The following is a 23,719-nucleotide window of genomic DNA, read 5'->3' on the forward strand; positions in this document are numbered from 1 at the left end:
ATTTGATATATTAACAAAGTTAATTTAAATAAGTAAATAATTGTTTAATTTTAAAATATTATATATATATATATTAAAATTTTAAAATTATTAATATTTTAATGAGAAAGACTAAAATCACACAATTACAATCTTTTAAGAACTAAAATTATTCCATTAAAATCTTAGGGATCAAAATTGCATAATTACAATACTTGAGACTTGAGAGATCAAAAATATAATTAAACTTTATATTTTTTTAAGAGAAGAAAATGTCTATTTTAATATGAAAAGGGAAGATTATGTAATATTTACATTTATGAATGAATGTTAGTCTAAAATATGTTTTATTTTATTTTTTTATTTTTTGATATGGAAGTTAAGAGAATTTTAACGCAAAATCTATAAAATGAGTAAAATAACATATCTTGAAATTGGTTGAGAAAGAGAATTTTAATTTTTATCATAAGATGGGATGACAGCATAATAACATTCGTATGTTTTTGATGAAGTAGAGAGGAAAAGTATAATTTACTCGTATATATTATATAAAATGTTGAATACAAATTTTATAAGATACATATAGAGAGAGTAAATTAGGTTATTCTCTTCTAAGAGATAAAAGTATTGAGCTAACTTTCCCTTTTATGTCAAGATACAATTTAACCTATTTAAGTTGATATTGTTAATAAAAATCACATTCCTTCTTTAGATAGATACATATTACACTCTCCACCTTTCATATGTTAAAATATCTAACAAATTATACATTTATTCTTTACAAATATAAGTATTTCACATTTTTATTATATTAAATTAGAATATTTAACTTAACATCGTTAAAGAATAATAATTATAATATTTTAAAATATATATTTTAATGTAATTATTTATAAAAATGTATTTAATTTAATTATTCATAAAAAATACTTTAATTAAAATATATTTTTAAATATTTTTAGTTCATTATCGTTCATTCACGTGATAAAAAATCTTAAAATATAATTAAAATTAAATTAATCTATTAAAATAACAAATAAAATAGAAACTATAAAATAAATCTTACATGAATACTAAAACAATAAATTTTAATATAAATATATTTATTTTAAATATATATATATATATATATATATTTAATGAAAAAATTGTATAATATTTAATAAATTAACACACACATATATATATATATATATTAAATTTTGTAATAAATGTATTTTATTCAATAACAAACTTTAATACAAGTATATTTATTTAAAACAATATATATGTCTATATATAAACATTTTTTTATTATATTTTATTAAATATTTAGTTAGTAACATCAATCGAATAATACATTAATACTTATATAATTAATACCATAATGAAAATATTAATTAATAGTTATTAATTGTTAAAAAAATCTTAAGGTGTTGCAAACACCATTGTTTTAACTCTAAACAATGACCAAATAATTTGAATAGCAACGTGACGTGACAAATTGATAACATTATTTTTTAATTTTTCATGTTGTCTTCTCCATCATCATTCAATGAGTTTTGAAATGTAACTTTTGTTTTGACACAATTAATTAGCTCTGCTTTATTAATACATCTTTTCGTTTTTCATCAATAATTATTTTGTAATTTAATTCTTAGGGGGGTGTATTGGATCAGGATTTTAAAGGACTTTTTTAGTTAAAAAAAATCCTGCGGATTTTAAAAGACTTTGCAGGATTTTCATGACTTTTAAGATTTTGCAAGATTCTACAAGACTTAAAATCAGGATTTTAATGGATTCTGCAAGACTTTTAAATTAGGATTTTAATGGATTTTGTGGGATTTTGTGGAGTTTTGACATTTGATAAGATTTAAAAAAAATTATACATTCAAATTTAAAAAGAGTCAAAGATAAAAATAATAAATAAAAAAAATAATGTCTAGATAAATAATAATAATAATTCTCTATAATATTCTATCCTCTTTTTATAGCATCCACTATCAATTGTAACAATTCATCGGAATCATCCTTAATCCAAGCTTCATAGTTTTCTTTCTCTTTTCATTTTTCTTTATTATTTCCTTGTGAATCTCCCATTTGAATTACTAAAACAATATATGTTAAAAAATAGTTATATAAATAATTACGGATAATAGACAAAATCAATAAAATTATATTATTATTTTTAGAAGCACACCATCATACAAGATCGAATATATTTTTGCTATCCAAATGGATCAAATACCTCAGTTATTATAAAAAAAATGTAAAAACGAAAATATAGAAACATAAGATAATTTTTTATATAAAAAAATTAGTATATTCGATACTGAAAAAATATTTAGATATATAATTTTTTTTATATAAACAGAAGTATTTAGATATAGAGAATATATATATATATATATATATATATATATATATATATATGATAATTTTTAACGATATTTATAAATATAAATTATTTTAACAAATATTTTAACAATATTTTCTTTTTTAAAAAATAAGTTAATGAAGGCATAAATCCTAAACCCTAAAAAATTAGATATTGCAATGTCTTATGTTAATTTTCTTTTTTTAAAATATAAAAAATCTTAATTTCATAATATAAAAATAAAAAAGAAAAATTCATAGTAAAAAAAATAAAATAATTGTTGAGTCATAAAAGGAGGAGGGATAAGAGTAACAAATTCAAGGGAAAGAGAGAATTCGCAATTTTTATGCTAAGAGGGTTCTTCCCCCTACTAAGATCCATTTTCATCTCATTTTACTCACAAAAACCCTAACAAATTCATCTTTTATATATATATATATATATATATATATATTGTTGAGATTATGATATCAATTTCATCTTTCACCTTTTTCTTTTCTTAACGTGTGTCATAAAAAAAATTACCACTTAAAAGTTAAAATTTCAAGTATTTTTTTGTGTTATATAAAGGAACAAATTCAACTACATAGAATAAAATAAAGTAAGTCAATTAAAGAGAACGAACAGAAAAATAAAACAAGTCAATGACACTATCATTTACATATTAGAGTTTCACAAAATAGGAGAATGGTATGAGAATAGTATTATATATGAGCAATGAACAATAGTGTAGTATTATTAGTAGAGAAAAAATGGAGAAGACAGGAGCATAGAAAAAAAAGATGAAAAACTCACTTAAAAATTCTTAAAACACTTGAAAAATCATTTCAAACAATCCTTCAAAATCCGATGGGTTTGGATGGGATTGTTTTATGAATCTGGTATTTATAGATAACACTAGAAAGTTTTTGAAAATCCCTCTCACACAACAATCCTTTAAAATCCTTAAATTTTTGAATACCAATGGATTGTTTTTAAGTTGTAAAAAATCTCAAATGAATACCAGTGGATTTTAATGGACTCTTTAAAAAATCCTAAAAGTCCAGATTGAATACCACTGGATTGTTTTTAAGTGACATAAAATCCTGATTGAATACCAATGGACTTTTTTACTCAAAAAAAGTCTTTTAAAATCCTACGAAATCCTAAACCAATACACCCCCTTACTTTTCTTTGTAACAAGCTCGGTTAGTAGTTTTTGTTTTGTAACTCAAGCATAGTAGGGGGATTGAAATCTTTTGTATATGTTCTATATGCAATTTTTTTGGTTCTATATTATTACTCTTAGCTAAAAAATATTGTACGTAGATTAGCTCTTAAAGATGTTTACCTGGTAATTTGGCATGTCTTTTGTTCATTTTTTTTCTTCAGTAAATTACTTTTGTAATTTGCTTCTTATTTTTTTTTATCATTTTTGTTGTTCACCTATGTTCAGTCCCATATTTCTATGTTTGTAGTAAGCATAATCAATAACTTTCATTTTCTAGCGTAAACATAGTTTGTGTATTATATGCATTATTTTTTATTTTAAAAAATTGTAAGTTAATTAGTCCTTAGATGCTAAATTAGTATGTCTTTTATCCATTTTTTAGCAATTACTTTGTAATTTATTTTTAATTTTTGTTGTTTTCCTATATAATTCAACTATTTAATTTCTTTGATTACAACAAACGCAACAGCTTTCATTTTGCAGTCCAAGCATAGTATAGGATTGAAATCTTCTATTTGTTACATTTTATGTACTGTTTTGCTTCTATATTAATATTCTTTGTCAAAAAAAAAATGATGCATTTATAATGTTTCCAAGATGTTTGATAAAATTTCACAATCAAAAGTAGCGTCAGACAAAATATTGTCATTGTGCCATTGTGGAAGTTCGGTGGAAATTAGATGTAGTGGAATGGAAGCGAATTCCAATTGTCCTTTTTACACTTGTAGATAGAAAGTTTGTAATTATTTTAAGTGATGTGAAAGAGATTTTGAAGATGAGTATTACAAGATGAAGATAAACATAAAATACATGTAGAAAAAAATTATTACTGAAGACTAACATGAGTGTTACATAGGAAAATTGTGAGTGGTTGAAGTACAATGATACTACCTTAAAATTGTAAACGTGTTTGTTATTTGAATTTTGATTATTACAACTATGATTAAGTATTCAATTGTATGTAATTCTTTATTATTTAGTGTAGATTCATGTTAAATATGTTATTATCATAGCAATCTTTTTGTGATTTTTTTTAAAATTGTCACAACTTTAGTATTTAATCATCATAATGCCATCTCCTTAAATTTATTCTTCACAATGTCATACCTTTTTTTTTATTGTGTTGAGAAGTTAGGTATCGAAGAATTTTATTCTTCGAAATGTCATACTTTTTTATTCTCAACATATTATTTGTATTAGTTTTTTTATTTTTAAATTTATAAAATGTAGTTTTAATATAATAAACATATATTTTTAAAATATTGAAATATAAATTAAAATAAAATAAATTATTATATTAATTAAATTATTTAAACATATAATGTATTTTAAAATATTAAAATAGTATATATTTAATTTTTATTTAAATAAGTTTTTTAGGGTTATTATAAAAGTTAATTTTTGTGTAATTTTATTAATGCACATAAGATTTTTTTATTTAAATAATGATTCATACTCATATTTTCATATTTTATATGTTAGTGAATATAATTAATAATATTACTTTCTAGTTTTGAATTGGTTTTAGTTCTTGTTTAAAGGATGTCTAGAGTTTATTCTAGGCAAGCTACCAAAGTCAAAGTATTTAAGAATGTAATCTATATCCATTTTTGTTCTAGGGTTACAATTTTTATACTTAACTACTATGGGTTGATGGGTCATTAGAATTTTGAAATTTGATAAGGTAGTTATTTATTAATATGCAATATTGACTAATAAAGATAAGATTTTGTGTTAGATACGAATTTCAAGTCAAATCTTTGTTAACATCCCTTATGGGGTCGATTACTCGATCTATTAGAGGTAAGATTAATGGAGTACTTGACTAAATCCTCTTAGTTAAAATTTATCAGCTTAATCCTCTCAACTAATTAAGATCTCTTGACAAAAATTTGAGAGGGTACACTTGTCCACCAATCTTGAGCATAAAAGGCGTAAAGGTTAAGTTGCACCACTGGATCCAATCCTCTCGACCAAATCCTCTTGGCCCAATCCTTTTGATCAAAACCTCTCGGCCAAAAGACATAACATGCTTAATAAAATATAATTAAAAGAAAAAAAAAAAGACAAAAGTGAGGTATTACATCTTTTGTATGTCACTGTATACAACATATTTGTTATAGTGTTATCTCAATATATATAATAAAAATATATTACCACCTAACATAAAGTTATTTAGAAAATAAAAATTGAAATAATCAAATTCTCATTCATTTAATTTCTAATTCCTTTGACTTTTGAAATTTTCTGATCAAATACTAGCTATCTTTAAAAAAAAACTGATTTAGTCACTCTGTCATTTTCTTCAATACTTTTAGGTGTATAATAAAATTGTTTTTGCCGATTTATACATATTGCTTGATTTGGTCAAAGAAGATAGCTATATTTTTAAATATAGGAGATAATCTATCTTATTCCAAATAAATTAACTAAATGAAGAATGAACCACGTATACTGCACAATGGTCACTAGTAATACCTCATGATCATAGGCTTTTTGACCCATCTAAATAAAAAAAATACACGAAAAAAATAAAAAAAAAGTAATTACCAAAATAGTTAGTTTTGGACACGTAGGCGCCAACGTGGCATTGAAATTGCCTGGGGGTGGGCGTTTTTTAGAAGACGCCTCCACCCCAGGCGCCATGTATGCTGACGTGGCACGGTGAATAGAAAACGCTGGGGGGAAGGCGTGTTGTACACGTGGCAGAATTTCGTTGAAGGCGCCCCACCCCCAGGCGCCAAGTATGCTGATGTGGCACACACTGAAGGCGCCTCCCCCCAGGCGCCATTTGTGTACATTGAAGGCGCCTCCCCCCTAGGCGCCATCTGTACCTCCTTCCCTCTTTTGTGTTTAAATGGTGCTGCTGGGTGGTGCTGGGAGAGGATTATTTTTGTGGAAAAACTCTTGAGGTCCCGACGCTTTGAGAATACGAGTGTGTTACCAGTGATTTTTGCCCACAAAAGTATATTTGCACGGTGTTATCAGGTATGTTTTGAATTTTAATTATTTTAAAGTAAGAAAAAAATTTAAATAGAAAATGTTGAGGGATATTCGTCACTGGTTTGTGGGTGTGGAACGGCCCGTTCTATTTTTGGAACGTGCCGTTCTGGATAAAGTAAATGGGTGTTATTTTGGATGTGGAACGGGCTGTTGTGAAATCAGAACGGCCCGTTCTATTTTCAGAACGGGCCGTTCTGAAAGTAGAACGGGCCGTTGTGAAAGTAGAACGGGCCGTTGTGGGGCCGTTCTCATTGTTTCATTTAGTGAAGTATGGAAGGGTTCAGAACGGCCCGTTCTGCTTTCGGAACGGCCCGTTCCGAAACCCAAATTTATACACTTTTTGTGCAATGAGAACGGCCCGTTCTGAAACCAGAACGACCCGTTCTCATTGCAATAATGAATGATTTCAATTCAAAATGTTGAATTATTATGAGGGTTTAAATTAGGTATTTAGGTATTTCTAAAATTTAGAAATAAATTGTTGTTTGAGTTTATTTAATTTGTTTGTTTGTTGAATTATATCAGGATGTCTAGACAGATTATTCATGCAGGACCTATGGATGATTCATTATTAAGGCTTCAGCCATTCCATATATCTGAGCATATATGGAATGAAGCTGAGGATAGGGTTCTGAAGGTTAGGAGTGAAAAACAATCAGAGTTGCGTGGTGGTGACATTCCAGCCGCTGTTCAGGATCTTTTACAGAGGGCTGGTTTTATGGGGATGGCGCAGATTAGTTACTTTCCTGTGGATAATCATTTAATATCTGCGTTAGTTGAGCGATGGAGACCAGAGACCCACACGTTTCACATGTCCTTCGGCGAGTGTACTATCACGTTGGAGGATGTTGCAATTTTACTTGGGTTGAAGATCTCTGGGGCACCCATTACTGGATACGCAAGTATGGATTGGGGAGCTCTTGTGCAGCGCCTTCTTGGCATGACACCCCCTGAGGCAATGCTTGTTGGGGGTAGATTGAGGATGAGGTGGATTGACCAACACTTTTCGGATGTTTCTGAGCATATACATAGCCAGGAACAGTTGGAACGCTATACTAGAGCGTTCATTTTACGCATGATCGGGGGATATTTATTAACCGATCACTCTAGCTCGTTTGTATCCCTCAGATACCTGAGTTTCCTCGAAGACCTAGATGTTTGTGGTCAAATGAGTTGGGGGTCATGCATCCTGGAAAATATGTACAGGGAGTTGTGTGTGGAGACGAATTATGATCACAAGGAAATTGCTGGGTCAGGTATTTTACTGCAATTATAGGCATGGTATCGGTTTCCATTTATTGCACCACCTCATCCACCTTTATCTACATTTCATGTTCCTCTAGGGGCAAGGTTAGTAACTATATTACTTGTGATCGATTTTAGAATAAATATATTTAGAATTAATTTGGAAATTGAAGATTTAATGGTTTTTTTGTTTTTATAACAGGTGGAATTATGCCTTGCATAAACCTAGAGAGGAAACAAAAGAAAAAATTGTGAAGTATAGAGACTATTTTGACCGTTTAAAAAGAGAGGATGTAAATATATTATTATAATATTATATTGAAGATTTAGATTAAAAAATTGTGATTATAAATGATAATTCTTAAGTACTTAATTGTTTTCTTATTTTGCAGTTTGTATGGCAACCATACTTGGAGTTACTACCTACATTACCCCTTTACTGTTTGGAGGACTCACACGTATGGAGGTCAACAGTCCCGTTGATTAATTTCCACATCGTCGAATATCATTATGCAGATCGTGTCATGCGACAATTTGGGATGGTCCAACACATTCCTGCGCCTCCTATTCATCCGGAGAAATTGCATGATCTTTCGTTGAGAGGCAAGGATAACACGGACTGGTCATGCATGCACGTTCAATTTGTGCAGGAGTGGCAGTCACGTCATCATCGTGTATGGACACAACCTGCGTGTGATACACCACACTTGAGCTATAGCTCAGAATACATGGTGTGGTATAGGAAACATACAAGGCGATGGATTTCTCTTTCTAGTGCAAAGGAAGGATATGTGGTGAGTACAAATGTACGCATGTTTTTAAATAATTACTTGTGACATATTTTCAAATTTAGTGTACTGATGATATTTGTTATGTTATTTATAGACCGATGTTCTAGAACACATTTATCATGGCACCAGTGAAGAATATAGGGATGCCTTTGATTTTACCATGATGCATGAGAGCATCGGTAACTGCTTGCAGTTGCGAGACGAGGTGAGCAGGGTCAGTTTCCCTTTTACACCGGCTGCAGCTGCAGCATTACCACAAGCATACGAAGTTCAGGTGGAGCACATTGGGGCGGGTCGACGAGAAGGAAAGGGACTAAGTCGTCGACGAAGGCGAGTTGAACACCAGGGTTTATAGATACTAGTTCCTCCGACTGAGCCACCAACTGGGACATATTATCCGAGTACATTGACCCCAGATGCAGATGTGACACAATATGTGTATGGTACTGCACATGACACATCTTTTGGGTTTGACACAGCAGAAGTGTCTGGTGCAGGTAATTTCCCGGCATCGGAGTCGATGGGTGATGTCCCGAGTATGTCGGGTGGTAGTATGTTCCAGTTTACACCTTCTCCATATGTTCCAGACATGATCTCTCCATCAGCACCTATGATGGACTATCGAGATTATCGATTTGGACAACAGTCATTTATGGGAGGAGGATTTTATGGTGGGGGTTCGTCTTCCCATCATCCAGGTTTAGGGCATGATTTGAATACAGCATTAGCAGCGGAAGCTGGAAGCCCAGAGGGAGATGGTGATGAGTTAGTTCGGAGGAACCCAGATCGTGGTGCTCGCCATAGACAACGACAATGTATCCTAAGTCCCCATGAGCAGCACATGAGGAGAAATGAATAGGTAATTTGAATAATAAGTTGTTAGTACTTAAACTTAATTGATTGTTCTATATTTATTTATTTACCTAAATGTTAACTTTACTAATATCAAATTTTTTTTACAGTTGATATGCCACCGGACCACGCTGGTTACACGCTCCAGAAAGACGAGAATACGTTGAAGAAGTAAATTGTATATGTATTAATAGTTACTGTAAACGTTGTTGTAATTATTTTATTGTATAACAGAACAATTTAATTAAACTAGAATTGACATATGATATAACTATGGAGGAATTTTATTCTTTAAATACACAGCAACATACAAACTTGTTATGCGTTATTGAATACATCTTCAGCCAGCACAGGGCAATTGGTTCTATTATGCCCTTCACGCCTACAATGTCCACATCGTTGCCTCCTTTGGGATTCAGTCCAATCCATTTCATTTCTAATGCGCGTGGATTTTGGGCGTCCTTTTGTACGTATCATTGTCTCATCTGGAACTATACGAGGTCCATTAGTAGGTTGAATATTTTCTTCACTTCCAAGTGGGAACCATTGACCTGAATATGCCGCTTTGATGTATTCATTAGTGTATGCGACATCAACAAAAGTTAACGGATCTATACGAACATGTGCACAGGCTACTATTGCATGTGAACATGGATATCTATACGCCTGAAAAGCACCACACTCATATTTTCTTTCATTTAGAAAAACATTGAAAACCTTCCCACCTCGTTATGTGACTGCATTGAAGATTTCTTCAACTTCAAATCTTGTAGACTCATAATCATACCTGCGAACGAAATGAGAGGTTGCTTCTTGTTGATTTGTTTCCATAGCATCCATTAACTTCTGACAGTAACGTTTACCCAGAGCAAGGTCAGCGTTTGCCTGACCTAACCTTTGAATAAAATACTCCACCAACCTAGCATACATGCATTTAACTAGCGCAGTTATAGGCAAGTTTCGTGCACCCTTAAGGACTTTGTTGACTGCCTCGGACAAATTTGTTGTCATGTGTCCATATCGACGTCCTTCTTCGTTGTGTGCGATCGCCCATTTTTCAAGGGAAATGCCATCAATCCAACGATAAATTTCAGGGCTGACCTCACGGAACCTTTCCAACCTTCTTTCAAATCTATGCTTGTTGGTTGTGTACCCTGCCATATAAGAAGTTTATGTATTAATATTTATAAAATTAAAGTAAACATTACACCATATAAAAAAAAATAAAGCGTTTAGTACCTATGTTAATCAATTCTTCTTTAAGTTTAGTATTCTTGAATCGGTAGTTGAAGTTGCTAGCGATGTGTCGAATGCAATATACATTATATGCTTGAGGTGGTTGCCACCCTTGGGCATTTGCCACTGCTGACTTTATGCTTTGGTGTCGATCACTTATTAAACAAATACCTTGTTTTCTCGTAACATACCGACGAATGTTAGACAAAAACCATGACCAATCGCTTAGTGTTTCTCCTTCTACTATTGCAAATGCAAGTGGTAACACACGAGCATTTCCATCTTGTGTCGTAGCGATTAGTAGTGTGCCTCGGTACTTTCCATACAAAAATGTCCCATCTATTTGTATAATGGGTTTAGTGTAGTTGAAGGCATCACATGCTGGTTTAAATGTCCAAAAGACTCGACGAAATTGACGGAAATTTGGATCCACTATATTGTTTGACACGTACTCAGTGGTTTCAAGTTTATACACAGACCCAGGACAACATTCAACCATCCTGTCCAACCACCTTGGTAGAAGATCATATGAGTCACTCCAGTCACCATAAACCCTCTCAATTGCCTTTTGTTTGGCTTTCCATGCCTTCCGATACGACACCTTATAGTTGAATTGTCCACTAATTCTTTCTTGAATTAGAGAAATCGAAATGGAAGCATCTTCCCTAACCATACCTACAAATAAATGCTAACCATGTTAGAAAAAGTCATATGATAAGTTTTAACTCCATAGTTAAATATGCACTAACCTAATATACAACAACATATGAACTCAGAGTCCAATTTGTTGTGATCTTGAGATAGCATGGGGTTAATACATGTGTGTGTCCCGCCCCATTTCTTGATGACCCATTTGTTGTTCAATTTACTAGACATAATTGCCCTTAGTTTCCAAGGACAACCTTCATTACTATTAGGGCATTTGACAGAAAAAACCCTTTGGCCAGACTCAACAACAACAAAAGTTTGATGTACATTCATAGAATAATGTTTAACAGCCATCTGTACATCATTTTTTGTGTGAAAATGAAGGCCGATATATAGTTCGTCGCCAACTCTCCAAGAATTAGGGACATCTAAACCACGATACCAACTCTCTTGATCTGGATGATTCCAGTCAATATAACTGTAATGTGGAGTTTCTGTCCAAAATGGATTATTTGAAGGTCCTACATGGGAAAAAAATGTTAACTCAATATCCATATTATTTATCAAACTAATAGAACTTGAAATAAACCTGATTCAGTTGGCTGGGGAGGTTCAACTTCATATGGTGATTGCACGCTGACATTGTTGTTTTCATTGACATCTTCTTCATCCTCTGTATCAGATGAATTCAAATCGTCGGCTTCATCACCTTGTCCCAGATTGATATCATCGTCACTCAAGTTTGTCTCAAAATCAATATTTGAGTCAGGATGATTTATTGGTGGTGAGATTGGAACATTTCTGGGTTGTAAATTAGGGATGTTAGTTACCGGATAAGATGTTGTTTGTTCAAATTCATGATGACTAGTGGTTGCCTGAGTTTCATTAACATGAATTGAAGATGACACAACCACATCTACATGAACATACAATTCAATCATATTCATTTTATATTGTCTCTCAAAGCTATCAAACATACACTCAAGATCTTCATCATCACATACATCAACACTTTCATATGATACAGGATCAAGACAACGTAAATATCTACATTGTATGTTGGAGATAATTTGATTAGCATTAAGATGTAACTTTCCATGAATTTTATTCTTTAAATATTCAACATCAATACCACGACTAATACGTATTGTTTTATGACTACCCACAAATGAACAACCCTCAGCAGTTTGGTTAATTGTACCATTGTAATACACTACACAAATGAAAGACATGATTTAAACGAAATTTAACAGATACTAAATAACAAACACAGCAGCTATGCAACAAATCAGATAACAAAACAAACTAAAGCCAAAAAAGTTGGATGGTGAAATATTTTCAATGGCATTCGTATATTTATAGGCCCATGAACAGTGCATTTGTCTACAAAATACATGATCTACACCGTTGATTATGTGGGTGCGATCAGGGCCGTTCGTTTCCCCTGCTACAAGGAGACAACACATCTGACCGGTGAACAGTGACGTATTTAAATTCGAGATGATCTACACCGTTGATTCTGTCGGTGCGATTAGGGTCGTTCATTTCTATGCTACTAGGAGACAACACATCTGACCTATGAACAGTGACGGATTTAAATTCGATATGATCTACATCGTTGATTCTGTCGATGCGATCAGGGCCGTTCGTTTCCCCTGCTACTACGAGACAACACATCTGACCCATGAACAGTGACAGATTTAAATTCGAGATGATCTACACCGTTGATTCTGTCGGTGCGATTAGGGCCGTTCGTTTCCCCTGCTACTAGGAGACAACACATCTGACCCATGAACAGTGACGAATTTAAAATCAAGATGATCTACACCGTTTAATCTGTCGGTGCGATCAGGGCCGTCCGTTTCCCCTGCTACTAGGAGACAACACATCTGACCCATGAACAGTGACAGATTTAAAAAATACATGATCTACACCATTCATTCTGTCGGTGCGATCAGGGCCGTTCGTTTCCCATGCTACTAGGAGACAACACATCTGACCCATGAACAGTGACGAATTTAAAATCGATATGATCTACACCGTTTAATCTGTCGGTGCAATCAGGGCCGTCCGTTTCCCCTGCTACTAGGAGACAACACATCTGACCCATGAACAGTTAAAAATTTAAGAAATACATGATCTAGACCGTTGATTCTGTCGGTGCGATCAGGGCCGTTCGTTTCCCCTGCTACTAGGAGACAACACATCTGACCCATGAACAATGACGGATTTAATTTCGAGATGATCTACACCGTTGATTCTGTCAGTGCGATCAGGGCCGTCCGTTTCCCCTGCTACTACGAGACAACACATCTGACCCATGAACAGTGATAGATTTTAAAAATACATGTTCTACATCGTTGATTCTGTCGGTGCGATCAGGGCCGTTCGTTTTCCCTGTTACTAGGAGACAACAAATCTGACCAATGAACACTGATCGATTTAAATTTGAGATGATCTACACCGTCGATTCTGTCATTGCAATCAGGGAAATTCGTTTAACCTACTTTATACTTTACATTTTCAAATTTTATTTTTCATTGTAACCAATATATTATCACATTTGTTAATCGCAAACGTAAATATTATTAATACTTCAACACTTTACTACTACATTCAAATTAAGACAATACTTTTAAACTTCAACAAACACTTAATTATTGTTTAACAACAACGACAACAATAACATGAAGTTAACAAAGTAAACACTGACTGTTTACAAAATAAACAACGATACAAACAAGAAAACATTGACTCCACACTTATACGGTAACCTACATGAAGTTTAGTTGTCTTTCAAATGAATTGACCATGTTCCACATCTGTAATTGTGGAGGCTCAAGATCTTCTAAAGTAACAAACAAATTCAGTAGTAATTCATTCGGGTCTTCTGCAAATTTGTGAAACATGAATGCCACATCTTCATCACAAGTTAAAGGATATGGAGTATATTGCTTTCCTCCATCTTCATATCTAACTGGACAACGATAATGAACTTGACTTATGCGTTTGCTATCCCCTTTGATCAACCTCCTATGTACCTCATTCAACAAATCAACAAGTGTCATGTCTTCGTTAAGTTTGATAACTCTCCCACTAGATGGCATTTGTATGGCATAATCAAGACCGTACTGAGTTTGAAATATCTGAACATTTTGAAACACAAGAGCAAACACTGTTGCTGAACCCATTCTTCGAACTCACTACTACAATATTTCTATCTTAAGTTGAAGAGAAAGTGTCTGAACATAAAACACACACACACACACACACTTATATTTATAGGCAGATGGACCCTAACTAAAATAATAAAATAATATGAAGTGCATAATTTAACAATTTTTTTTTTCATTACAAAATTATAAAACAACAACAACAAAATACATATAACTAAAGTGCACAATAAATATTTAATAAATAATAATTTTTTTTTCACGAATATTTAATAACAATATTATCCAAATTTAAATATTACAATCCACAATAAAATTTACATTACAACCATTCGAATTAACAATAAACCTAAAACTAAATTTCAAATACTTTTTCTCATCAAATCAGATATCCTTCGGAATAACCTGAAAAAATTTTAACATACATTTGTTAAACAATATTACTTACAAAATAAATTTTATTTAACTAATACTACTCACCCGTTTTATATTATTTTTAGTTATATCGAGGAAGTAAGGATCACGGAAACGCCTGGGGGCAAACACGACAACCTAAACAAAAAACAAACAAATTCAATTCAACACATAAATAACATATAATTTCATTTTATACAACAAATTTTACCTGTTTCAGAATTAACACACACCCCACAACAATGTCTTCCCCATATTGTTGGTGTTGCTTAACTTTGTAATGTAAGCTTGCACCAATCGCCGCAGTTGGGTCCTGAAATAAATATTTACAATTAATTACAAAACATTTTCTTTTAATGTATAACAAATTCACTAACCATACCTTTAAATTAATAGTATAATTTCCTTGTCCAGTTGGGGTCATAGACTCCACAAAAGCAACAACTGTTGGGACTCTTTGTAAATTGTGGTCGATATTAATCAATGGAGTCACTTCAGGTAGACCTATTGTTAAAAAAAATACAAATTATAGTTAACATTATTTGCATCATTAAATTTACAAACATCAAACTTAATATGCTAAACAAACCTCTAGATTTCACATAATGCATAGCATAGCGCCACGGGTTAGAGTTGAACACCAACATCGCAGGTCCATTAAGATCAGCCAAAAACTCTTGTGTTGGCAACGGATTTTCAGCTTCCCTGTTCCTCATTGTAGCTTGGACCAAACCAGCTGGTCCAGGAATAACACGGCCAATGTCACGTGTACTCGATGTCTCTTCGCCATCATCCCCAAGTTTTGGTGTAGGGGGTGACAACGGAGACAATGGCTCCTGTTCTCGAGCCTCTTCAGCCTGTCTTGCTACCATTGCACTTCTCATTGACGCCAAAAATTGTTCATCTGTCCATACTTCATTTGATGGAACAATGTCTACTTCTTCATCACTATCAGGTACGTAATCAATACCTCTACGAGACATTCCTAATCAAATACAAATCAAATTAAATATTTCATTCATATTGTGTCTCAAATTTTTAAATTTCAAATATTCAGTATAATATCACAACTTTTAACATTGCAATAAATACATATATTCAATTATAAAAATAAAATTAAATAGTTTTTTCATTAAAAAAAATTTTAATTGGGCCACTGGAACGGCCCGTTCTAATTTCAGAACGGGCCGTTCTCATTGTAACAAATGTGTTTGTTCTGTTAACCCAGAACGAGCCGTTCTGAATTTCAGAACGGCCCGTTTTGACTTCAGAACGTCCCGTTCTGATTTTAGAATGGGCCGTTTTGAATTCACAACGGCCCATTCTGATTTCAGAACGGCCCGTTCTGAATTCAGAACGGCCCGTTCTCAGGGAACTAATCACATGTAAATTTTTCATTCAGAACGCCCTATTCTAAAAAGAGAACGGGCCGTTCCAAACCAAATCTTACCAACCTTTCTTTAAAAACAGGAACGGCCCGTTCTGAATACGTGCTTTCTCAGAACGGCCCGTTCCAGGTGTTTCATTCTCGTTTTCAACTTCAAACTAAAAAAAACAATTATCTTTTAATTTTTATACCACTCTACTATACAAACCTAACAATGATACATACATAGAACATATAAAATTTAAAATTTAAATTTACAAATATTTAAAAACCCTTACTTACTTGAAGCACCTGGACCACCAAATAAAAAATACGTTGGACCACAAACCGAACAAATGAATCTTGTGCAACCCAATACATTTAACTAATTTGATAGCGCCTAGCCCTCAGGCATTTTTGTAAATCTGTACTGATGTGTGTACAAGGCGCCCAGGAGGAGGGCGTTTTCTCACCCACACATGGAAAAACGCCTGGGGGGAGGCGCTTTCAGTGTGTGCCACATCAGCACACTTGGCGCCTGGGGGTGGGGCGCCATCAACAATCTTCTGCCACGTGTACAACACGCCTCCCCCCCAACGTTTTCTTTTGACCGTGCCACATCAGCTTACATGGCGTCTGGGGGGAGGCGTTTTCTAAAAAACGCCCACCCCCAGGCGTTTTCAGTGCCACGTGTGTGCTGACTTGTCCAAAATCACCTATTTCGGTAATTTGTTTTTTTTATAATTTATTTCGTGTATTTTTAATTTTTTTTTATTTACTGAGGACAAAAAGCCCATGATCGTATAATAATATCCCTAGTCTAATTAGACAAAATCCTTAAAAGCCTTACAACAAAGGGTTTAACCCTTTATTGTGTAAACCCTTTGTGTTATACATTTCTTAATTAGAGAAATGGCTAAACATTTTTTGTTAGCAATCTCTCAATTGTGCTTGACTCTTGCATCTCTTATTCATGCCCAAGATGTTTTGGTCCTCAATTTCATCTATAGCTAGTACTCTCCCTTTAATTCTTTTGATATATCATCTTACTATACATATATACTTTGTATATATATATATATATATATATATATATATATATATATATAGTTTTCTTCGCTGACCATATAAATTTTCAGGCTTCATTAGCATTGACTACGGACTCGTGGATGAAGCAACCTACCAAGATGAATCTACTGGCATTCACTACAATTCAGATACCAATGCTACAGACAGAGGTATTAGGGTTGACTAAAAACAAGACCAAATAAAGATTTAACTTTAGGTTTTTACCATTAAAAATATGTCCACCGTTAATTTTTATAAAGTAAAAAGCTTTATATGTTGAAAAAAAAAACAGCCTTATATATTAATAAAAAAATCTCGATATATACATTTTTCACTGAAGTTTGTTTCAAGTCTGTTGAACCTATTTTGACAGGTATAAACATGAGCATATCATCCAAGTACAAGGTGAAGTCCCTAGAGAGAGTGTTTTGGAATGTTCGAAGCTTCCCTGAAGGCACAAGAAACTGCTACACCTTATATCTTCCACGAGTAAGTAGCAACAATAAGCGTCTCATAAGGGCAAGATTCATGTATGGAAACCACGATGGAAAAAACACCCTTCCCAGATTTGATTTGTTTCTTGGACCCAACTTGTGGGACCCCATGGAGTTTGAAAGTGCGTCCAGTGTGACAAGCAAGGAAATTCTTCAAGCTAATGCCTCATCGGATTATGTTCATGTTTGCCTTGTTAACACGAATAATGGGACTCCCTTCATATCAGCCTTGGGGATGAGAGTTATGAACGATAATAATGTAGAAAATAAGAGAGACGAGTAACACTAATGTTATGTGATCGTAGCAACTCACTGTACTTTATTGAATAAGAGATGGCCTTTAAATAGTCATTGTACAATGTACCGAATTAACAAAACGATAACAAAATATTTTATCAAAACAGATCTTATCAAAAACTATCTTAACAAATAACTCAAAAGATAAAATAGACTAAACAAATAACTCAGAATAGCTAACTCGGACATCTATAAAATTTAAGATTATCTAACAAAACTCCCCCATAAGCTTAAATTTCTCCTTCTTCTTTCATTTCGATGTCTCTTCCACCAGAGCGCATACTCCTCCGCGCACAATGGCCCCGCGAGCCACGCGACGTCCAGCACCCCCAGCGCCGCGGTGGCTGAGGCCTCTTTTGGGACACAAAAATACCTGTTGTTCTTTGGTCCACCTCTAAACCCAGAAAATACTTCATGATGCCCAAATCGGTCATCTCAAACTTCCTTTTCATCACTTCTTTGAACTCCTCAACTAGCTCAGCTTTGCTTCCCATCTCACTCTTCTCAATTGATCCGATCTCCTCATCCATTTCTTTCTTCCATCTCTCATCAAGTACGGCCTCTTCAAATTTTATATCTTCTGTTCCTGTCAATAGACATACTACATGTAACTCGTCAGTGGGAGTTGTAGATGTCTTGCAAGCTCCGAGTTCTAAGCTGCTCAGGTTCATCATCTTCCTCGGAATGCTCATTGGTCCTATCCGAGCTTCTCCCTATTATCTCCGAGCTCTCCCTCTCAGAGTTCGAGCTCCCCGAAGTCTCTTCAGAGTTACTCCAGCTCCACTCGCTTTCCTCATCTACCTGGACATCTCGACTTTCCAGAATTTTTCCTGTAACAGGGTTGTACAATTTGTAGGCTTTTTCCTTTTCATCATACCCGATCAAAATATACTTCTTGCTCCTATCATCAAGCTTCATTCTGAGCTGAGCTGGAACATGACCGTAAGCAAGGCTTCCGAAGATCTTGAAGTGATGTATACTCGGTTTTTGTCCACTCCATGCTTCTTGAGGTGTCACATCATCCAATTTTGAATGTGGGCACCTGTTCTGTATATATATAGCACACTGCACTGCCTCTGCCCAAAACTTCTCAGGCATATTATTCCCTTTAAGCATAGCTCGGATCATATCAAGAATAGTCTGATTCTTTCTTTCAGCTACTCCATTTTGTTGTGGTGAATATGGAGCTGTGAGAAAACGTTTTATACCTTGCTCTTCACAGTATTCCATAAACTCTGCCGATGTGAATTCTCCACCTCTGTCCGACCTCAAAGCTTTAATTTGCTTGTTAGTCTCTTTCTCCACCATGACTTTAAACTTTTTAAAAGCTTCAAATGCCTTTGATTTTTCTTGTAAGAAATATACCCAAGTCTTTCGAGAGAAATCATCTATGAAAGAGATGAAATATTTCTTACCACTGAAGGATGCAGGAGAGATTGGTCCACACAAGTTAGTGTGTATCAGGCCAAGTTGCTCCTTTGCTTTGTACTCGGACGAGCTCAAAAAACTTGTTCTTGAATGCTTTCCGAGTACCCACGCTTCACAAAACTTCTTGTCAAACTCAACACCACGTAGTCCGAGCACCAACTCCTTCCTTGATAGCTCGGCCAAGCCTCCAAAGTTTAAATGCCCAAAATGAAAATGCCACATCATGACTTCATCCTTCACGTCCAGCTTCAAGCACTTATTTTGAAGGATGTTCAGCTCCAGTTTATACATCCGATTCTTTTTCATCTCTACTCGGGCTACTAAACGATCATGTTTGTCCTTCAAATAAAGCACTCGATCCTTCATCAGAATCGAGTTTCCTTTCTCCATCATCTTCCCCATGCTTAAGATGTTACTCTTAAGCTCGAGAACGTAGTAGACATTCCTTATTTATCCAACTCGTCCATCCTTCTGCATATGCCTGATGGTTCCACGCCCTTTTACCGCCACCTTGAAATCATCCCCAAATGACACGAATCAAGCCTTCAACTTGATGAGTTCGTTGAAGAAACTCTCTTCTCCACACATATGATTGCTCGCTCCAGTGTCCAAATACCAGATCGAGTTGTTTAAGCAACCTGAATCAAGCTCGGCCTCTGACTTCTCATCTGAGCTTGGAAGCTCAACTGCTGATTTCTCCACGCAACTCAAGTTTAGCTCAACCTCGGAGGCACAACTCGGACGTAGCTTGGTCTTCGAGCTCTGCGTCATCATCAAAATTCCTGCTTTCTCGTCCTCTTCTTTTGTGAGAAGATTCTTCTCTTTCTTTTCACTTTGGCTTTTAGCTCGGCAATACTTTGCTATGTGACCGTAATTGCCACAGTTGTAGCAATTTGCCGATCTGCATTCCTTTGCGTAGTGGCCGTGTTTGCCACACTTATAACATTCCACCTCCGACCTTGGCTGACTTCCTTGGCTACGATCACCTCGTCCTTGTCCACCTTCACGATCACCGCGTCCTCCATGATCATCTCGTCCTCCATGATCATCTCGTCCTCTACGATCACCTCGTCCTTGATCACCTCCATGATTACCTCGTCCCTGGCCTTTTGATCTTCGGCCCTGAGTGTTCCGAGTTCCATTCAAATCAAGTTGTGCATGTAATGCTTGATCAAGAGTATTCTTCATCTTCCTCCTCCTTTGTTCGTGGGCTTCGAGTGACCCAGCGAGCTCTTCCACTGAGAGAACTGACAAGTCCTTTGACTCCTCAATTACGCATGAAATACTCACGAAATCATCTGTTAATGATCTCAAGATTTTCTCCACAATTCTACTTGCTGGCATTGGCTCCCCATTCCTTCCGAGTTGGTTAGCCAACTTCTCCACCCATGTTATGTACTCGGATACTTGTTCCTTATCCTCCATCTTCAAACACTCAAACTCTCCTCGGAGAGTTTGAAGTCGGATCTGTCTGACACGGTGGTTACCTCTGTGCGCAACCTCCAAGATCTTCCATGCTTCCCTTGAAGACGCAGTGCAATCTTCTCGAAACCTGATTCATCCACGGCATTGTACAAAAGGTACAAAGCCGATTTGTCCTTCACTCGTGTCTTTTCCAATGTGGCAATCTAAGCCACAGATTGGTCTTCGTCCTCCTCGGGTTCTTGGAACCCCTTCTCCACTATGTCCCATAGACTTTGGGAACCCAACAGGGTCTTCATCTATAGACACCAATTATCATAATTAGTTTTCTTTGACAGTTGTGGTACTGTCATTCCATTAACAACTTTCGCCATTACTCTCTCTTTCTTTTTTTTTCAAAAAACACACACAGGCACACACTGTTTTCCTCTCACACTCGGCACTCAGAGCATAAAGCTCTGATACCAATTTGTAGAAAATAAGAGAGACGAGTAACACTAATGTTATGTGATCGTAGCAACTCACTGTACTTTATTGAATAAGAGATGTCCTTTAAATAGCCATTGTACAATGTACCGAATTAACAAAACGATAACAAAATATCTTATCAAAACAGATCTTATCAAAAACTATCTTAACAAATAACTCAAAAGATAAAACAGACTAAACAAATAATTCAGAATAACTAACTCGGACATCTCTAAAATTTAAGATTATCTAACAGATAATAGTCTATTTGAGTCATTGCAGCTCCTCCAACGTTTTGATGTAGGGCTACAACAGGGTCAAGTTGTAAGGTAAGATATATCCTACATCGCTATGTAGAGTCATAGACTAGATCAAATTAATTACCAATCAACAACAAATTAATTACACCCAGCTAAAATAATGGTGTGTTGACTTAAATTGGCTTTAAATTTTTGTATCTTAAAATTATTCGAGATGAATGAATGGATGAAGTTTGTTGAGATTTCCGTTGAACTACTTTTGTTATCACTTTAAATCATTTTTGTTCTATCAACGGTCTCAAACACGACAAGTATACCGGCCGTTCAAGTAGTAAAATTATCGTATCTACAGGGATTAGTAGGTAAAAAAAGTATTTATTGACTATTCGTGACTAACGAATAATTCCAATTTTGTAGTTTGTCATGTAAATGTGAATTGAAGAGTATGACTATTGGAATGTTAAACTATAAAAATATTGGTTTGTGTGTGGAAAAGGGGTAGAAATGGTATTATGATTTTGTGAAATTGTGGGGTCAGATATTACCGAACATCACACTAATGAATCCTTAATCTCTTGTTATATCTATTGCTTAGTCAACCCATAAGTTTACTCAAACCTAATCCCTTAGAGCAAGAGCCTAGGTGCGGATAATGAATATCAATTTCTTGAGTATCCAATACCTACACCCGCATTACGGGTTAGGGTTTAAGACTACTAATGGGTCAAGCTCCATTCTTAGATACATTTCCCACTAGGCATTTGTTTCAGAGCTAGTTTCAAAGGTTATTTTCCAATACCCAATGGAACCTATATCATGCAAGGAGAATCAATCCAAAGCAAGCATTAAGAATAGAAACATATACAACAATGAATAAAACATGTATATATATCATTAAAACGTAAGGATTACATAGAGTTCGTTGGTTACATCTAACCCCACAAAACAATGGGTAGAACCACTCAAAACAATGAGGGTAAAGCAAAAATAGAGATGGAAGAGAGAATGAAGAACCGAAGGAAAGACCCACACACCAACGGTCCCAAGCTCTGGGAATCCCTTCCTCAGCTCCTAAAACGCGTCCAATGTGCGAATGAGGAGAAAACCCTTGAAGTTTCTTCAAATACGAGCTTGGGGAGTCAGATTAGGGTTACACGCGCGACGCATAAGTCTTTGCGCCTGGCGCAGGGCCTTCTAGGAAGGTCAAGTACTCTCTGTCTCAGGACACGCCCGACGCAATTCCTTTTACGCCCGGCGTAATGTCTTCCAGAGAGTTTGAGATACTCTTTGTCTCGATCACGCTCGGCGAGGGTAGTCTCGCGCCCGGCGTAGCTATGACTTGCAGAGGTGAGACACTTTGTTTTACTCAAGCCCGGCGCGGGTAATCTTGCGCCCGGCGCAGTCACTCTTCCCTGCTCTTTAGCTCCTTAATTTTCCAATTCTATAGATCTTCTATCCTCAACTCTCTAGCTCAACACGTGCACAAAAATGAGGTGTATTATGGTATTGTTAGCTAAATTTTGGGTTAGCTATATCTGCACAAAAAAAGAATCAAAAAGAGAACAATTATCTTGCAATGGTGTAAAGGATGAGTGGAATTGTTCAATAATTCTTGTCCAAAAAGAAGTATAATTGAGACTTAACAACTCCCCCAAACTTAGAACCTTGCTTGCCCTCAAGCAACAGGTAATTAATCTAGTAGATAACAAGCAATGCATGTGTGTCAAATTCCTACATCCTAGTTCACTTGTATTTTCTTTTTAGCAAGCATGAACCTTAGATGAACTTTCAGTCATAATTATTGCAATGGAACATGATACGGTGCAAACAAAGGTTTCAGAAGAGATCAAAGAGCTGAGAAAAGTTAATGACTAACTATGAATGCATCCTCACTAGGAAAGTGTTTCTCTCTATTAGGGATGGCAAACATACCCGTACCCGCGGGTAATACCCGAACCCGTCCCGACTTTGATGGGAAATACCCGGTTTGACCGGGTACGGGTACGGGT

General features: G+C 34.8%; 1 protein-coding gene across 1 annotated transcript; it reads right to left on the minus strand.

Moving 5' to 3' along the window:
• Positions 1-20,097: 20,097 nt before the first annotated feature.
• LOC145957702 (uncharacterized) lies at positions 20,098-21,281 on the minus strand. The gene is made up of 3 exons (XM_083074118.1): positions 21,232-21,281; positions 20,851-21,112; positions 20,098-20,682 (listed from the first exon to the last, which is right to left on the minus strand). Exons 1-3 carry the CDS (start codon positions 21,279-21,281, stop codon positions 20,098-20,100), a joined length of 897 nt encoding a protein of 298 aa, XP_082930244.1.
• Positions 21,282-23,719: the final 2,438 nt, after the last annotated feature.

This window comes from Cajanus cajan, chromosome 5, assembly GCF_000230855.2.
Source record: "Cajanus cajan strain Asha chromosome 5, NIPB_CcT2T_4, whole genome shotgun sequence".
Lineage (NCBI taxonomy): Eukaryota > Viridiplantae > Streptophyta > Magnoliopsida > Fabales > Fabaceae > Cajanus > Cajanus cajan.